The 16,320-nt window shown below is 35.6% G+C and overlaps 1 protein-coding gene across 2 annotated transcripts in view; it reads left to right on the forward strand.

Moving 5' to 3' along the window:
- The window catches only part of PRKN (parkin RBR E3 ubiquitin protein ligase), a 759,823-nt gene that overhangs the window by 288,206 nt on the left and 455,297 nt on the right, over positions 1-16,320 (forward strand). For both annotated transcript variants that reach the window (XM_068676962.1, XM_068676963.1), the window contains exon 4: positions 294-412. In XM_068676962.1, the coding sequence (XP_068533063.1) occupies positions 294-412 (119 nt within the window). The remainder of the gene's footprint in view (positions 1-293; positions 413-16,320) is intronic.

The following is a 16,320-nucleotide window of genomic DNA, read 5'->3' on the forward strand; positions in this document are numbered from 1 at the left end:
TACATCACTTGCCAAAGATTACAGTTAGTTCTTATCAGTGATAAGCTCAACCTCAAATTAGGCTATATTTTCTAGGGGTTTTGCCTTTATGTATTGATCAAGAAGCAAGAGTTACTCGAATGTGCTAAATACACCAGGGAAGAAGATAAGAAGATCACAATGCTGTCCTCAGGCCTTAAAAACATTTTTTCCCCTTGTTTATCACTTATTAAATAGAAACTTTTCATTATAGCCTGATACTGATTTTCAGTATAAATCAAATGTTTTTGTTTGTTTGTTTTTCTTCCTGACAGGTGCAGCTAGTTACAACAGTTTTTATGTTTTCTGCAAAAATTTCTGCCAAGCTGTTAAACCTGGGAAACTGAGGGTCCGCTGCAGTGTATGTAAACAAGGAACACTGACTTTGGCAAGGGTAAGCGGGTGTTTCAGTTTTTTGGACTTTATAAAAATTATATATATTATAATATATATATATATATTATAATTATATATTTTATATATATAATATATAATATATTATATTATATATATTATATATATATCCATTTGCATGTATGTAACTATGTATATATGTATTTTTACTGAAATCTTTTATTGCTATTTATGTCTGTAATTTAAAGCTTGGTGAAGATTTCGTTCACTTATCTCCACTATTTGCAGTACACACAAGGAAAACATTGCAGACTGTAGCTCCAATCCTGTTAAGACATTCTTGGCTTTATATTTGAAATCCTAATGGTTAGCCTGGTAGTATGCATAATATGTACAACTTAAGGGTATACTTAAGGGTTAGAATTATAGGTGCTTATGCAAAGCCTGGATCAGTGTTTGTGAGCACAGAAAGACCTGAATTCAGTGCCAGTGACTGTGAACGTTATGGAATGAGACAAGGAGGAATTAAGTGGCTGTGCAGCTGAGAATATTAATCTCTCCAGCTCAGCCAGTGTATGTGAAGTCAGAGCAATGTTACTATGGTGGGACACAAAGTTAGTAGAACTGTCAGGCTTAGTTTGCATCTAAAAATGGGACACTGTTGTTTGACTTGAATTTACAGTAGTGTGAAGTTCTGGAGTGTTTTGTTTGTTTGTTCGTTTTTTCTTTTCTCTGTTGTGCTGAATTTCACTGGCTGTGCTACTGGGGAATAAGACTCCTTCCTCTCTCATAAATCACAGTGTACATCAGCCAGGTTTGTTCTGTGAAAGGCTTAGGCTTGTGTGGAAGACTGAACCTTACCATGCTGTAGATGTTGGGGAGCTTTCTGTGACACATGTTTAACTGTATACCTTTTGCTGTGGTTTAAAGGGGTTAATTTCACTTTCATGTTCTTGATGTAGCCCAGTACTTCTATGTCATGACACAAAATAGCACTGTGAGACTCTTAAAAAACCCAGCTACTGTAATCTCATTGAAAGAATAAAGTGTAGTAATGCTTATACATATATAAATTAAAACCCCATAACAACAAACTCTCTCAAGCCCTGTGTGCTATTTCTGTATTACTTGCATATCTCTAATTTATTTCAGAGGCTTACAAGTGTTGCATATTGTGATGTTTCAAATTAACACATCTAAGAACCTTTGTTTTTCTCTGAAAAGTCACAATTAATATTTGTGATTAGTATAGGCTTAAATCACGTATAAATCAAGATTCAGAAGTTGCATTTAATGTACATGTCCATTGGTATAATACTCAGTACGATATAAACACAGGTGACACTGTGTTCAGATTGAATGCAAACAGTCATTGCTGCTGAATGATTGCTTTTATCACTAGCTGTCTTTGAACTCTGTGTATTTCAAGGATGGAACAGAACATGTGTCCTTTCCTAGACTTGGTGACTTCTTTAGGCATGTCCAATCTTATGGAAATTATCACTTTCAGTTCTGTAATGGTTGGTTTGGAGTCATTATGTTTCTTGTATTAAGTAGACTTAAATACATTTACAAACTTGAAGTTCTTACAGTATTTGCTAAATAGTAGTCTTCCTTTTGTCTCCCAAGAATTCCTCATGACTTCGTTATTAAAAATAAAATAAAATAAAAAAATAAAATGAAAGAAAAAAAACCACTACTATAAAAAGTTCCAGTATTGCAAGTTTCTAAATAAACTTGTAGTATCTGATTGTCTGGAATGTATGCAGATCTACATTCTTTTGGGCAAATTTGTGTCAATAAATATGCACAAGCTGATAATTTCTATTGAATGACAGCTGCGTATTTTTTTCTGTTAGCATATTTTACATTAGGTATGAACAGGAAGTCACTGGAAACTTGCAGTGGAAGCATTTGCTAATTTCAAGACTGGTTAAGAAAAATAAGAGCTTTTGGAAGATTTGATAAGGCACTTCAGTATGAAAGTACAAAAGAGAAAAGGGAAATATCTTTTAGAGAGTGTCAAATGATAATTTTTGACTGTTTCATTTTTTTAATAATGTCTACAGAAATAATTTGCAGTTCAGGTTCTTGTTACTTTCTCCCCAAAATAAAGAAAATATGTTATCATTCCTTCCCTCTCAAATTCAGTGAAGCAAGGTAGATAGAACAGTAAGTGCACTGTTCCATTAGTTTGGGCTGGCAGTCCTCAGTGCTTTCAGAAGTGAAATATTTGCAATAAGGACACACTTACAGTAGTGAATGTGCTAAGCAACAGTAAGTTTGTTTTATAAATACATGCAATGTACCTCAGTCCTGTGCTTATGAAGATTAGGTGCAGATTTAGTATGTGCCTGGCCCCAGTGACCTTTTTTCTTCTCACTTGCTGTCCATCTTCCAGGGAGACAGAAAGTAATTCCAACAGGGGAAGCTTGAAATATGTACCAGGCCTCATTTATTTTTCAATACTACGTAGAAACCTCTCTGCATTAATGCTAGGCAAAAGTATAGTCTCTGAGCTGGTGCTTTGTATCTGCTATGCTTTCTTCAGTGCATCACAGTCTACAGTAAGCAAGTCAGGCTGAAAATGTTATCAAAACTTGACCTTTGTGTACTTAAAAATAAAAATAAAAATTATGGAAGTTAGAAGGTAGTGTATTACTGCAAACTCTCTATGTTGCTTGTCCAGTCCCAACTGGACTATGCCAGCAATTGCTAATAAGACATCATCTTTACTAGTAATACCAGTAATCATTACATCATTACTGGTATTGCCATCTTTACTGGTATTATGATTTCCCTTTTATAGAGAAGTTGGTCAACATAAAGTGAACATAGGTAAACTATAAAAAAGCATGTGTATCATACTACAGATTTGTCAGAAAAGCTGTATGTTTTTTTTTTTGAAGATATGTTTTATCCAGTGCTCAGTAAACTGTGCCTGACCTTTACCAGGCAGCATAGCAAGTTGCTTAAGAAGCTCTCCTGTGCCATAAGCAGCAAAGCACCATCTAAGCCAACGTTTGTTACAGTAATTCTTTCACTGAGATGAAAGTGAATACCTGTGTAAAACCCACACAAAGCTTTGGGCAGCTTTAACTTACTCAACATGCTAATTCTTTTCTCTACCTAAGCCACAAATGACCAAGCTAATTAAATTGAGCTTTCTTTTTTCATGGTGTGTTGACTGACTGACATTTTAAAATATTACTTATTCATTTAAACAGTCTTATTCTAAAACCTTATTTAACTGTCATTCCTATTTGCATAGCATTATTTTAATATATGATGCCCAGAGTAAATTTATTATACTGTTTTTCTATGAAATTAAAGAGCCCGCTATTTTTATTTTCACCAGAGACATCAATCTAAATATTAAATTTGTAATTTTCCAGATGACACTTAGGTTGGCGTTTTATGAACATTTCATGACCTGATTCTTTATGGAAGATATATACCAAACTGATTTAATTATAAGGAAACATCAGTCACTGCAAAAGTATCACCTCTCCCTGGTTTCTCTAATTAATCAAGCACAAAATCATGTATGGATAGACTGGAGTGTGGGAGTCTTATGTAGACCACCTACAAGCCTGCTAGCAACTTTCTCCAAATTGTTCAAAAATTTTGGTTATCAGCTTCACACTGGTTTATATACATGTATTTTGTTGCTTGCAAGCTTTTGAAAATAATATTTTCATATTCATATGGTGCTGCAGTTTATTTCAGTATCCATGATTCAGATAGGGTATTCCTCTTTTCAGGAAAATAAAGTAAATAAAAACAAAGGTCACATTTAGACTTTTTTTTTTTTTTTTTTTTTTTTTAGCATTTGCATTGTTAACTCTGTAATGAAAAGGAAAATGCAATGGGAAGCCTGTTTTTGCAAACTGTTATACACCAAACTGTGTAGTTAAAGCACACTTTTTAAATGTACCTGACTCTGTGACATACTCCTGGTACACAAGACCATGACATTTGCCTCAGTCTGTTTTCACTATACAAAATTCAGCCAAGGTAAGAATCGGGATTGAAGTTCCATAAATGGACTTTGGGTCTCTGTGCTTAGGCACTGGCTCTCTGGTGAGGCCATTGCCACTGCAGGGACTTGTTAGTGTTTGGTAGTTCTTCACGCTGTCACCAAAGCACACATGGATTTTATTCAGTGGCTGAAGCCCACAGTTCTTCTGCTGTCCCTGCCCTTGGTGCTTCAGGGGAGCTTCAATTTTTAAACACCTTTGTTAAACCATCTCTGCCAGAGAACTACTCTTGTTTTTGCCATATTATGGATATTACTTTTATCTTTAGCTTTTCATCTTAAAGCTAATAAGGAAATGAAAACAAGCTTTTTTTTTTCCTCTGGCACCGTAAAAAGCTTGTCATTTCAGTAGCATGGCATTCAGAGTAGGCTGTGTTGTACATCATAGCTCTGGCAAGGAAAAAGCTCAAAAATCAAGTTCCTCAGTGACTAACATGTCATTCATAGTTTAAGTGGTTGTCCTGATAGCTGAAAATAAAGTATTTTGAATTTGATACTTTCATGTTACCTAGGAAGAGAAAGGCCTTTAATACAGTTATTATCTTTGACTTTTTACTGCCTAATACCATTTTACTATTTGTTTAAGTAGGGTGTTTTCTTTTTAATGAATATATGCTTAGCAGAGATTTTCAGTAATATAAAACAAAAAGGCAGTGACTTTAAGTTTATTTCATAGAATTCTGTATTTGCTTTTCACTTATGGGACAGTCCCCATGGTAAAGGTGATTTTGTTCCTGTAGGTAATTTACTTTAAATATCTCTTTGTTTAATATATCATTGCAAAAGTCTATTCCACAGTAGACTGCCTCTCACCATTGCTCATTATAGATCACATACTTTGCCTGGAATTGGCTCAGTGACAGAGGAGGGAAGGAGTACCACTCACTGCATTGGAGCGAGGCTGGCTGAAAGACAAATGGGAAAGTAGCAGCTCCAAAATCATCTAGCCCGTGCATCTGCTGATTCACCACTGATGGTTACCACTGCTGGGGTAACGTTACGGGCAGCCTACAGGGCAACTGAGACTGCCTACTTTATTGGTTACTCTCTTTTAAGCCTGGTGCACAGACTAATAGAGACGTCTATTTGGCACAGTTTTGTTTCAGAGCTGCCAGTCATGAAGAGTCTTTAGCATCAATAGTCCATTTTCTTGTGACGGAGTGACAGATAGTGACAAGGGCCAAGCTGGGATAGAAAAAAAAATCAATTTGACCTTTGAAGCTTAACTGCAAAATAAGCTCCACCCTGTGGAGTGCAATGTGATGAAGTCTGATCTTATTCACAGACTGGGAAGATATTAAATATGAGATTGAATTCCTGAGACTGGATGAAGTATGTATTTGTCTCTCCAAAATGGCATGCTTGCTGTGAGGATAAAAATGTTTTCGATACTTCTTAGCTGTGTTGGAAACAATATGCATTAAAATACTTCTATTGAAATACTATGCATAGGAAAAGTTTTCATTGTAATGTGTGCTCCCTGGTCAAACTAATAAATTTGAAGCAACGATTTATTATTGAGTTCCTGCTAATAAACCTGTGATTACAAAAATAGCTTCATTTCCCTTGTATTTGGCCAACAAAACTAGTACACACAGGAAATTATATGCATTTCATATACATATTTTTATCTACATGATAGAAATAATGAAAATGTTATGAATAATTATGACTAAATAGTGATTTTATGAATAAATAATGAAAAAAAAAGTCAATTCTGACATCTCAACTACTACCGCTGGGCACTGATGTTAATAATGTTTAGAGAAGACAAGTGCAGACAAAAAGAGCCCTCAGAGCTCTTTTTCCAGAATTTCCATGGAGTTTTTTCCAGGATTTCAACATATTCAGAAAATCTTTTTGCGTTAGCTATGTTAAATCAATGTACCTAGTCATAAGCCTTTTTTTTTTTTTTTTTTTTTTCCTAGTGAACTAGCAGTTTTTGAGAATGAGAGAGCATCTTAAGGTACGGATGTTGTACACTGGTGTGTAGCCCAAGCCCAGCTGTGCCAGAATGCCAGAGAGAAATCAGGCTGATTTGGAGCCTTATCCCTACCAGCCACACAGGCACGTGTACTTGTGCGTGGACTAGTTTATCTCATGACCTGATAGAGAAAGGCCTGCTAAATATGATAAAACTTCTTATTCTGTTAGTGCAGAACTACATTATGATAATAAATCCCGTCTTGCAGTATTTTCTGTAGTTCAGGCCCATGCTGAAGTGGATACAAAACCTCTATCTTACATACTTATTTGACAGTCTGAGCAGTTTCCAATAACAAAATCTGTCTCAGAAGGGGATATTTCTTCCATCATAGCAAAGGAGAATCTATCACTAGTTGAGCTGGTCAAGGATACCAATATTTTTAATATTTTTGACTGTAGATACATAGGTCTTGTGCTTAAAAGGGTTTTGTGTTATCTATTCTTCCTTATTGTTCTCCTATTACTTTCAGTGACTTGGAGCAGGACATGAGCATTAAATAAATTTAATGAGGAAGAACATAGAATTTCTGGTGGAACTTTCCTAACAATGAACACATGACACTGCAAGTCTGATTCAGCCGTCACTTAACCAGTGTCTTCATTGCTTTTAGTAATAATGAATATCACAAGAAAAAATGTCTGTATTTCTACATGAAAAAAATCTGCTTTCTTTATGTCTTTGAAGAAAGTTGTTATTACAGAGCTATTGCTATTACATCTTCTCATTAAAAAAAAAAAAAAAAAAGTTCATAATGGCCATATTAACCCATAAAGTAAAAGGAAGGAAGGGGCAAGCAGAAGGAAGGAAGGGACACCAAAGAAAGCTATTGTATTACACCAAATTTGAGCAGCTCTACTTATGGTCCTGTTCCCCTCTGACTGGGAATTGCTTTAATAAACAATGTGCTCCCAGCCTCAATCTATTCCATGAGATCTTTATTCTGATTAAGCACAGTCATTTGGTCCTCCAAAGTAGTCACATTCTCATTTGAAGAATTATTACAAATTTTGTCATCGTGGCTGTCTGGCTATATGTATGCATTTTTTCTAGAAAATAATAAATAATGCTATCACTGATATTCTTAAATATTTGATTGAGGGTGAGACCTGCTTCTTGTTCTACCCCCATAAAAGCTAAGTAAGACCACCGAAGCAATACAAAAGAGTTCTTAAAACTCTCAATTTTACTGTGCGGAAGGAAGACAATGGCTGCTTTCCATGGATCCACTCTCTGACATAGTGACAAACAGCAAAACTAGGAAATAGCCACAGTGTGTAAGAGATCCAGCTCCAGTGGTGCCTTGGGGTGGCTGTTCCCAGAGCCTGTTTAAGATACTGTGACACTGATTAGCAGTAGGAAAGTTCAGCACTGAGTGATCACAAAAGGATTTTAAAACCTTTCCTACATTTTTTTTTCCTCTCCACTAAAAACAGATTTCACTAGACTGCATTTCAATTCTTTAATTATTGTATATGCAGTAAATAAAAATAAAAGCATACTTAATTTATGAAAACAGTCATTCCATCCATTCACAAAGACAGGAACAACAATTATTTGATGCAAAGTAAACTTTGCAAAACAGTATTGCTTCTGCTTGGGAAAAATAACATACAGGTCTTTCTTTCATTTTAATAGGATAAGAAAGTACATTTTCACTTTAATTCTGTTAGAAGAACTAAGGTGTCTATGCATGATTTATAGTATTTACCAACTTATTGTGGTATGTGTTTTTAGTGAGATTGCACATTATAAAGTGTCTTAAAAGATGGAAAAAAATACCAATTATAGGAAAGAGGGAAAATAATTTCAGTGTTATGTACCACTTCAAGCCATGCTGTGAAATAAAACTGCCCTTTAATGTGGAGACTAAAGTGGGTTTCTCTAGTGCGGGTGACAACAGTCATAAATGAAAAGGAAACCAGTTAAAAATTTACTTTCAGATTACATTTTTCCATGAGTATTTGAATCAAATATCTAATGAACCCTGCTGGCTGGGGAAGACAGATGCGTGCCTAGGAATACAGATGGTGATCAGTTCAGTCTGGCTATATTCACAGTTGCTAGTATTTCAGAACCACGGTCTGGCTGGTGTTGGCAGGGGCCTCTGGAGGAGACCTGGGCCAACCTGCTACTCAAACAGGGCCACCCAGGGCAGGCTGCCCAGGCCCATGTCCGGGTGGCTTCTGAAGATCTCCAAAGAAGACACCCCGCAGCTTCTCTGGGCAACCTGTGCCAGTGCTCTGTCACCTGCACAGTAGAAAAGGTTTTGCCTTATGCTCAGACAGCACGTCCTATGTTTCAGTTTGTGCCCATTGCCTCTTGTACTGTCACTGGACACCTCTGAAAAGAACCTGTCTTTGTTGTCTTTATACCCTCTCTTCAGCGATTTGTACAGGATGGTGAGGTGACCCCAAAAACATATTTCAGTATATCACAGAAAACCTATGACTAGTGAAAAATACCAGGCTTGGAGTTAAGGCTTTTTTTGTCCAAAGTATTTGTTGCATTTGAATTGCTTGTGTGTAAAATTGCCCATTCTCAGATTTGTAATCAAGGATCCTTTCATAAATAGGACCTGTAGTTCATAACTCCTGCTGAAATCTCTAAAAATTTAGAGCATGTACCATTAGGTGGCACAGGATCATGTATACATGCAGGGCAGATTGTGGACATTATCTCTTTCATTCTTGTATAGGTCATAGGCTATTTCTATTATTTATTTATTTATCTGGTATCTGGGAGCGGGGTATGTGTGTGCCACGAGATGTTATATGCTGTATTCAGCTTCAGTTTGGGCTGTTTTGGGGGGCTGTTTTTGAGGGCAGAAATGTAACTGGAAGAGAAATTGCTCTCTTTCTATCCTGGTGATCTAGGTTATCTTTAGGCTACATCTTTATCTTTTTACCATATTGATTGTTAGCAGCTCTGCCATCATTGTCTTAGCAATGTGTAAAGACTGCCATTTTTTTGCATACAGTAACTCCTTCCCCAACAAAGGACCCCCTCTCAAATTTTGTCTCTTTTTATGTTGAAAGGAGATATAATTAGTGTTTTTCAATACCAGCTGATGGACGCATCAGCATTTAAAACATTAGAGCTGTATTTATTCTGTTGACACCTTACACTGTATGTGTAGGTGAATCCTTCACAGTCCCCCCTTCTGTTTCTACTCAGTAAGACCATAATGTGCTGGGGATAGCTTCCTGGAATTTATTGCAGGAGAAAAACATAGTACTTGCACAATGATAGTTCTTTTTTGTTTGTTTTGTTTTATTTTTTAATATGGCAGCTGCCACTGAGATTCAGATGTCCCAGTGCATAATGCTCTTAATTTGCTTTCTTTATTAAAGTAGAGCCAAACTTCTGTCTTCTCAGTATTATTCCTTAGATAGCTGTGGGTACAGAGAGATTTTGCTTACACTAGATTATTTCAACATTTTTCATAATGATGAATATTAAACAATTCTAAAGGGTCAGTAATTTATCCTAATTTTTAAGATGATGGAGCATCTGATTCACCAACTGGCTCAGGAAATAAAAATAACCACATTTTCTTAAGAGACTGCAGTAGCAGAAGTAGCAAACACCAAACTGTTTTCTTAAACATGTGCCTTCATTTCCTTTAAGAAGCTGCTGTAATTTCTAAATTATGATTAATTATATTTTGATATTAATTATTGATAATTATGATGATTAATTAAAAACATTAAAGTAACTGTTTACCTCTACTATAAACAAATCTCTATTCTAGCTCATTTTATGAGAAACCCTGCCAAACCTTTACATTTCTTCCTTATGTAAGAGGGTTTTTGTTTGTTTGTTTGTTTGTTTTTCCTTTGTTTTGGACTGAATTAGGTAATAAAAAAGGGTTTAGGGTACTTAAACATAATCTAAGTAGGAAGTTAGACTTTTGAAGCTAGTAAATCAGCTAATTTGAAGTTATATTGATTATACTTGATTGAATAGAGTTGTGATCTGAAGTCATTAAAGTCTAACTTGTTAAAACTTTCCTCAGAGCTAAATACTTGTAAAACATTGCTAAAAAGATGCAACCACAACCATCACAGTTATTTTGAATGAACCATGCTGATGGAAGTATGCAGTGTACTAAGGAAAATTTCCCCCTTCTTCTCAGAGAAATTTTCTTAATGTGGTAATAAGTTCTTAGAGACATGTGATGTGGACCAGTTAGTAATCTACATTTAAACTGTTAGAATTCTTATATGTTTTTCTGTTGTAATCAGCTGCACAAAAGACAACATTTACTTAAGAGAAGCGAGGATATCATCTTTTGTTCAGCTTGCTTCTTAGGTGGAAAAGAGTCCAGTTGAATTTGGTGGTATAACTTGGATATAAAAGGTTTTTTTGTTTGTTTGTTTGTTTGTTTTTTGATAGAGCTATAGCAAATCTTTATATGATTTTTTTTTTGAAGTCATTGTATTGGGAGGGTAGTGTTCTTTTTCTTTTTTTTTTTTTTTCCTTCCATTTTTAACTACACAAAGAAAAATCTTACATGAAAATCTGTAGGTTTCCTAGATTTTATTTGGAGAATCTGATCTTTGGCAAGAGTTCTGAGCATGAGTTTATTATTGTATAACTCTTAATGGTGTAACTGGTTTTGTGAAAAGCAGGAAGAAAATTGTAGGGGCTCTATAGTAACTATGAAACATGTATTATGGAGTGATTTGTAGAGAAATATTTTATCAGTCTAATGGTGTAATACTATCAATTTAAGCGAAATAGCATGTTTTTGTCAAGATGGGGCACATAGACTTTTCAGACAAGTGAAAATACCTTGGCTGAGAAGGAGTTGCTTACTTTTTTATAGGCAAAGTGATCTACTTTCTAGAGTGGGCGCAGCTACCTCTAAACAGATTCTAACAGTTACACTTGAGAATTATTTGTCCTGGAATAAGTGGGCTTTTTTTTTAACTACATGTTCAACTGCAGACATCCTAAGACTGCTGTATTGTTTTAATGATGCCAGCATAGTTGGAACAAATTTTGGACATAGATGCATGGAGTGAGTTTATGACAAGTTCTCAAGCTAGTAGTGATGGAATATAATGGACTTGATAAAATATCTGACCGCATTAGATCTGTGGGGAAAAAAATAGGGAAACATTTTCATTTCTGGCTGCATCTTGTAAGACAATCAGAGAACAAACTGTACTTACTGAGATCTCTGTCTCTCCCTCTCTCTCTCTCTCTTTTTTTTTTTTTTTTTAACATTGAAAACTGTTCAGCCAAGAGTGTTACATACCTGAATCTCTAAGCCTTATGTTGTTTGTATATACTGACATTTAAACTCGCTGCATTGGGACAAAATGCTAACTGCAACTATAATGACAGTTCCCAGCACATGGCGACATTCCTGGCACTGATGTAAGTTTAAAGATTGTAGGCACTAATGTAAATTTCATAACAACTGTTGTAGGCATCACAATTATGGGCTTGCTTAAGGTATAACCCATACCCCCTGTTCAGGCTTTGCCTTTTTAGTTTTACTGATACTTAAAACTACAAGTCAGCCGTTCCTAAACTTGCATATCTGTACCACTCACCTGATACTAACTTTCCTTATTGCTGCATCCACTAATGGTGATACTGGAACAGGCTTTTGGGTAGTCTGGGAAAGTCTGTCTTTCTGGTTGAGATAGCTGTGTGTAGTGTCATAAAAGATGAGCTAAAAGAGTAGGAGTGCTATTTTGACTTAGATTTGATCTACATATGCTCATCAGCTGTTATGATCTGATTTGTGTTGTCAAAAAAGCCAGCTCAGCTAAGCAGAAGTTTCCTGTTTGAGAATAAGGTACTACATTTTCACCCATCTTTTAACCTTTCAGTAAAGAGCATAAAGAGAGGTTTTTGCTGGCTTTCTTCTGTCTAACTCTGCGTGTAGCCTGCCAGCTGAAAACGTCTCATCTTGATACAGGAGTGTTGCTGAGAGTAACATCCATAATTTTGAAAGCAAAAATCATACTAACCACGGGTGGTGTTTTTTGTCTATTACCAATATAGATGACATAGATGGTAGGACATGTTCTCAAAATTTCAAAAAATACTTCCCTGAAGTATGTCATGTTATGCCATAACAGTGATAGTATGTCATAACATACTATGTCGTACTATATATTAGATATGTTGGTCCACCCTTAGGTTGTGGTTTGGCTATCTGCTAACACACTAACACCTTTACAGCTAAGAGGATGTACAGTTTTGTACTGACTTCATGTAAACAATACTTCCTAGCGTATGTTCTTAGCAAATGTTCTTAGGTGTTAATATTCTGTCTGCATATTTTGACTTGCATAATTTTAAAAGTTTAGTTTCAGACGGAAGAAATTAATTCCCCTGAAGTTAGGTTTTTCATTTCAGTCATTTCTAATTGCTTGCTTGCTTTTCAACTAACAACTCAGGCAAATAGGAAAGATTGTTTTTAACCCAAGACTTACCTGGTGTTTTATATGGTGCTTGACAGTGGGAGAATACTTTTGTTTGAATATTCAATCTTTTCTGTATTTGTAGATGTATTTACTTTAGCTCAGATCAAAAACCTCCAAGCTCTTTCTAAATATGGTTAGAAGAAAATTCATACTATACTGTAAAAACAAACACCAAACTGACAGACTGCCTGGTTACCTGCATGAGTCTAATTTTGGCTTGAAGTCAAATGGATTTAAAATAATACAGTCAGATGCCATCAGAAGGTAAAATTTTGTGTATCATCTGCTTTATAGGATATAAATCAGCTTAGTCAATTGTAAAATGAAAAGTTGAGGGTTGTATTTATCCTGGACTAATAAGGAAGAATATTTAAATGCTTCATCATTTTGTACAGTATTAGAAATTCTTAAAAGGAAAAACATACAAAATCCAGAATTCATGTAAGCAAATGTACTTCTATTGTGCAATATTATTAGTTATATAATTATTTATTATATTATTAGTTATATTTTATCTTCTAGAGTCTCACCTTTTGACTAGTATTTTAAGCAACCTATTTGCCATTATTTGGTGTAATACAAGTGTTTCTGATATAAGACAATGTCAGAAAAAAAAGGCATAAATTCTTGATGGTGATGTAGAGGATTATAGATCGAAGATGGATTTAAAAATTAAAGTTGCCTCACTCTCGGGCTGTTGGAATAATGTCAAGAGACACATTTTTCCCTTAATTTGCCTGTAGGTCTTGACCTTACGATAGCTGTTCCTTAACATGCATTCATAATTATTCAGTTAATGCTATTGTAAGTTAGACCTGTTTTTACCCTGCCCATGTGGCTAACCTAATTATGAGCAATGCAGGACCAGGCTTTTCAAGTTCTAAGCTGTCTTCAGAAATGGGAGCTAGCAGGTTGCACGTTTAATTCTGCTGTCAGCTTCAGTTCTCAGTACTGAATTTTTGCTAACGTAAAAAGCTGTTTCCTAAAACTCAGGTCCGGTGATGAAGGTTAAGATTGCTGACATTGGCATTTTGGCAAAGTGATGATTTAAAGAGGAAATTAGAAATTGTAGTTTTTTGTTTGTTTGTTTGTTTTTACTTCAAGTAGAATCAACTAGCTGGACTAAGGTTCCCTTATGCTTTTTTTTTTAAAAAAAGCCTGGTTTTATTTAAAGTATTTTTTCCCTGATGAAAAACTTCCTTCAATTTGATTCAAATTTCTGTTTTGCTGTTGCTTCCTTCTAGTACCTCTCAATTTGTAAATGTTGAGGTTTAGCCTCATCAGGCAGCTCAGCACTGCCCAGCCACTTGCTCACTGTTCCCAGCAGGGATGGGGGAGAGAATCAGAAAGGTAAAAGTGTGAGAACTCATGGGTTGAGAGGAGGACAGTTCACCAGGTAAAGCAATAGCCAGGCGCACAAGCAAACTAAACAAGGGATCCACTCGCTGCTTCCCATCAGCAGGCAGGGGTTCAGCTGCTCCCAGGCCAGCAGGGCTCAGCACACTGTCCTCAGGAGGACAAATGTAATCACTCCCCAAATTCCCCCTTCCTCCTCCTTTGCCCCAGCTGTTATTGTTGAGCATGGTGCCCCCTGGCATGGGACATCCCTCTGGCCAGCCTAGGCTGTCCTGGCTGTGTCCCCCCCAGCTCCTGGTGCACCCCCAGCCTCCTCGCTGGCAGAAGAGTCCTGGGCTCTGTGTGAACATGGCCGTGCAACAGCTGAAACATTGAGGGGTTATCATCACTATTTTCAGCAAAAATGGAAAACACAGCATCATACCAGTCTCTACAAAGAAAATTAACTCTCTCCCAGACAAAACCACAACAGTAAATTACATTAAAGAGAATTGACATGTTGTCACTTTCTTATTTAAAATATATCTGATATTTTTGCATCTCATAGTTCGAAGTGAGCAGAATCTTTCTGTATACTTCAGAGAGGCCATGGAGTTATCTACCCTCTGTTTTACCATGTACACTCTGATAAAATGATGTCGGGGGCCTGAGAGTATGTGTGTCTGTCTTAGGCAAAAGGAGAAGGAGGAAGAGGGGGCAGTCAAAAAGAAATGATTTTATTTTTGCCAATACAGATACTAATTTTGTACTGTCTGGCTATTTTTCTGCATGAACAGTAACACGTCACAAGAAAATGAAGGTAAAAATTGAGTATGGGTCCTGTTATATTCTGATAAAATCACTACTATTCTTTGCTAATGCTAAATTTGTTGAATGCCAGCTCGTCCATAACTATAATAAAACCAGCTAATGCTTAAATGAATTCTGGCAATTTTAAATAAAATTTTAGAACTTGATATGACAGGGAAGAATGCTAAAAGGTAACCAAGTGTGTAAACAGTAAATGAAGGATTATCCTTATTTGTGAAAAACCCATTCCAGCGAGAAATTGAATTGGGGGCTTCTCTCAAAAAAGAAGGGTTAGCGTGGCTAGTGAGCTAAATCTGTGCCTGATTTTATTCCCTTTACAGTAATAAGCTTATGTGAGACCCATAAACAATAAACAAATAAGTATAAATGTAACTGAGTACTGTCTTCTCCCTCCTCTTTAAAGAGTCTCCTTCAAATAATAAATTACTGATTATGCCAAACTTTTAAACCCATCTATGATCAAGTGAATTAGGAGTGATGCAGTTCATTTATTAGAGCATATTGTATGAACAGCCTCGCCTCTTGTCTGGTATTTTTACTTTGCAGAAAGGATTTCCTGTATAAAATAAAATATAAAATAAAATAAAACAAAACAAAATAAAATAAAATAAAATAAAATAAAATAAAATAAAATAAAATAAAATAAAATAAAATAAAATAAAATAAAATAAAATAAAATAAAATAAAATAGTATGGTATAATTCATAGAACAACTAACAACTAGAAAAAAAGATGGACCCTGTATTTATTGGTCTATCAGCTAAAGAAAGGAGATGGTCAATAGAAACAGCAGGGCCAGGACTTGGTCTTTGTCAGGATTTTAAGTCATATAGAGACAGAAATAAAGAAAAAATCACAAATCCTCTATGTCATTGAGGCTTGCTTCACACTGCTGCACATTTCTGACATTACAAGTCAGCAGTTTCAGAAACCAGACCTATAAAAAAAAAATCTAGACTGCAATGATCTTGGCACTAGTTTATGGTGAATTGATGTATCCAGCTTACAAAAAAACAATTTGTATTAGACTTACTGGTCTACATGTACTTTGATTATACATAAATATTCTTAAGTTGTGATACGTTCATGAATTCAAAAGCTGTCAGTGAAAGCTAAGGCAGTAGGTTAACATTTGGGATAGTCTCTTTTTAATAGGTAGAGTCTGACCTTTCTGTACTGCCAGGAATTTCAACTGGCTCTGTGTACAAAGTGCTCCCCCAAATGCGTATCTTATGCAAAAAAGACAAGTGTAGCAACTGGTATAGGACACACACACACACACACACATACACACAAAGGAGAAAAACATA

The sequence above is a fragment of the Anas acuta genome, chromosome 3 (genome assembly GCF_963932015.1).
Source record: "Anas acuta chromosome 3, bAnaAcu1.1, whole genome shotgun sequence".
NCBI lineage: Eukaryota > Metazoa > Chordata > Aves > Anseriformes > Anatidae > Anas > Anas acuta.